Below are 2,680 nucleotides of genomic sequence, written 5' to 3' on the forward strand. Positions count from 1 at the left end.
TTCATGTTGTTTTGTGAATGTAGGGAAGGATACTTGTCTTTATAGTTGAAGAAGGGAGATTGCAGCTTATCACAGAGAAGGAAACCAAGGGAGCTGTTTATTCTCTCAATGCCTTCAATGGAAAACTTCTTGCTGCTATTAATCAAAAAATTCAGTTGTACAAGTGGATGCTGCGGGATGATGGCACTCGCGAGCTGCAGTCTGAATGTGGACATCACGGTCACATACTAGCTCTCTACGTACAGACCCGTGGAGACTTCATCGTCGTTGGTGACCTCATGAAATCAATCTCTTTATTAATTTACAAGGTAAAACGTTTTGACACAAAAATTGGTTTCCATCGTCTTGTGAATACATGTCAAATGTTAGATTGTTGTGTTCATAAGAACTGACCGGGACTCTTGAATATTTGTTGTGTTTGTTTTTTAAAGCACGAGGAAGGTGCAATCGAGGAAAGAGCTCGTGATTATAATGCAAACTGGATGTCGGCAGTTGAGATACTCGATGATGATATCTACCTTGGTGCTGATAATTGCTTCAACCTATTCACAGTAAAGAAGAACAATGAAGGTGCGACGGATGAAGAAAGGGCTCGTATGGAGGTGGTAGGCGAGTATCACATTGGGGAATTTGTGAACCGATTCCGCCATGGGTCGCTTGTAATGAGGCTGCCTGATTCAGAGATTGGTCAGATACAGACTGTCATATTTGGCACAGTGAGTGGGATGATAGGAGTGCTAGCTTCTCTGCCTCAAGAACAGTATGCGTTTCTAGAGAAACTGCAGACGAGTCTGAGGAAAGTGATAAAAGGAGTTGGTGGTCTAAGCCACGAGCAGTGGAGATCATTCAACAACGAGAAAAGAACAGCGGAAGCGAAGAGTTACTTGGATGGAGATCTCATTGAATCCTTCTTGGATCTGAGCAGGGGTAAGATGGAGGAGGTCTCTAAAGGTATGGATGTTCAAGTGGAAGAGTTGTGCAAGAGAGTTGAGGAACTCACTAGGCTTCACTGAGCAAACCCCATATCTTTCTCCCTCCCTTTCTCTCTTCGGTTTATTTTCTCGACAATCTCGAGTGGTTTCATTTTTGTTTTGGTGCTTCAAACGATGATTAAACATAAATTGCTTTTTTTTTTTGCGTTTTTGATAAAAAGAATTGTATAATCATTGCAGTGTTGTGGATTATTATTATCATATTAATAAGAGTTCCATTGTGTTGGAAATTTCAAGTTTTGTACTTGCCTGAAAAATACAATTTGTACATGGGGATCGGTTTAATCCGGTCTGATACGGGTTTGAAAATTTATCGGAAAATCAAAGAATAAACCGGAAGGGTTTAGTTTAGAATTCTGGTGGAAGAGAGAAAGAAATGAGCTGTGAGATTTTGCGACGGAGGAGATTTGTCTTTGTGCGACGTAGTACGAACCCTAAATCCTCTTTTAGCTCTGCCCTCCATCTTCAAGCTCTCCGAAAAATCTCAGCTTTCGTCGAATCTTTCTCAAAGTAATCACCTTTTTCTTTTCTACAGTGGATTGGTCTTATCGTTCTTCGAATCAGTTTCCAGATGTTTAGGTTCTCTTGGCGTTTTTTGTTTTTGGCACCCAGTTAGGTGAAGTTTTGAATTGCGTAGCGGCTCCAAAATCATGCTGTTCAATAGGCTATCAAGATTAGGTTCTAGCATTGTTAAAGAGCTTCCAAGAGGTAAATTTTGCAATTTTTTTTGCTTTTGGTGGTCTGGTGGAAGCAGAGCTCATCTATTATACTTTTTGGGCAGAGAGGCATTTCTCAATGCGTGGAATGAGGATTCTACAAAGGTCTTATGGCCAATATCTGCAATCTTCGGTTAGTCTGAGAGCTTTCGTCTCTGTTGTGAAAAATTGTTTGTTGCCATTGGTCTAGGTTGAGCATTTTTCATCTGAATCTTGTTCTGTTCATTTATTGGACATTGGCACTTCCCATTTTGCTTTCAAGCTTTAAGATATGTTCTGTGATTTCTTAATTGGTTTTCTCTGAGTGAATTGTGGATAAAAAGCTTGTTGATACTGAGTTTGGTTTTTGTTAGGAATCTGAACACCACCCTTGTCAGTATCATGAAATGGTTAAGCCATTTATAGGATATGTGATGCTTAATGATAACATAAGTTCAGCAATCAATAGAGAGAGAGAGAGAAATAACGATTTGGCTTTGGCTCAAACTAATTTGGTGACTTGTGTAAGTTAATTAGCTATGAAGCTTGGTTTTTTGGGTGAGTGGCATGTTCTCTTAACTTGATTTAGTATGTGATGCTCTTTTTTTTTCTTCTCGACAGCCAATGCCACAAAGGCAAACTAGGAGTTTCCATGAAGCATTTTTCTCGAGTAATCATCATATGTTTTCTGCATCATATAGCACAGCCTCTGAAAAAGGTGGCGAAGAAACAGAAAAGTAAGTTCGTATTTATCTCAGAACCACATTCAACTCTTGTACAACAACAAATGTAGACACGGTCATTTATGCACAAGTATTGTTTGCCTGAATGTAATGATATACATGCAATTCATGTTCTTTTCAGGATAAACGTTATCTTTGTTGATAAAGATGGAGAGGAAATACATGTTAAGGTCCCCATTGGAATGAACATCCTTGAAGCTGCTCATGAAAATGATATTGAACTCGAAGGCACCATCTTCTTCTATTTCTT

At 39.2% G+C, this 2,680-nt stretch overlaps 3 protein-coding genes across 4 annotated transcripts in view; all 3 read left to right on the forward strand.

The window, feature by feature from the left end:
- LOC104727878 (DNA damage-binding protein 1b-like) overlaps positions 1 to 1,232 on the forward strand; it is a 9,992-nt gene extending 8,760 nt beyond the window's left edge. The window contains exon 18 of the mRNA XM_010446937.1: positions 1,027 to 1,232. The gene's annotated coding sequence lies outside the window, so the exon portion shown is untranslated. The remainder of the gene's footprint in view (positions 1 to 1,026) is intronic.
- Positions 24 to 1,224, forward strand: LOC104727879 (DNA damage-binding protein 1b-like; the record flags this gene model as incomplete). The annotated part of the gene is made up of 2 exons (XM_010446939.2): positions 24 to 308; positions 432 to 1,224. Coding segments are annotated over 2 exons (867 nt in total), but the record flags the coding sequence as incomplete, so codon positions are not given.
- The window catches only part of LOC104722953 (adrenodoxin-like protein 2, mitochondrial), a 2,500-nt gene continuing 1,171 nt past the window's right edge, over positions 1,352 to 2,680 (forward strand). Inside the window, exons 1-6 of one of the 2 annotated variants that reach the window (XM_019231702.1) lie at positions 1,352 to 1,502; positions 1,605 to 1,700; positions 1,774 to 1,841; positions 2,062 to 2,211; positions 2,309 to 2,424; positions 2,552 to 2,658. In XM_019231702.1, coding sequence (XP_019087247.1) covers positions 1,643 to 1,700; positions 1,774 to 1,841; positions 2,062 to 2,211; positions 2,309 to 2,424; positions 2,552 to 2,658 — 499 coding nt within the window. In that variant the 5' untranslated portion in view covers positions 1,352 to 1,502; positions 1,605 to 1,642. The remainder of the gene's footprint in view (positions 1,503 to 1,604; positions 1,701 to 1,773; positions 1,842 to 2,061; positions 2,212 to 2,308; positions 2,425 to 2,551; positions 2,659 to 2,680) is intronic. The other variant, XM_010441219.2, reaches the window with a different exon arrangement.

This window comes from Camelina sativa, chromosome 11 (assembly GCF_000633955.1).
Source record: "Camelina sativa cultivar DH55 chromosome 11, Cs, whole genome shotgun sequence".
Taxonomy (NCBI): domain Eukaryota; kingdom Viridiplantae; phylum Streptophyta; class Magnoliopsida; order Brassicales; family Brassicaceae; genus Camelina; species Camelina sativa.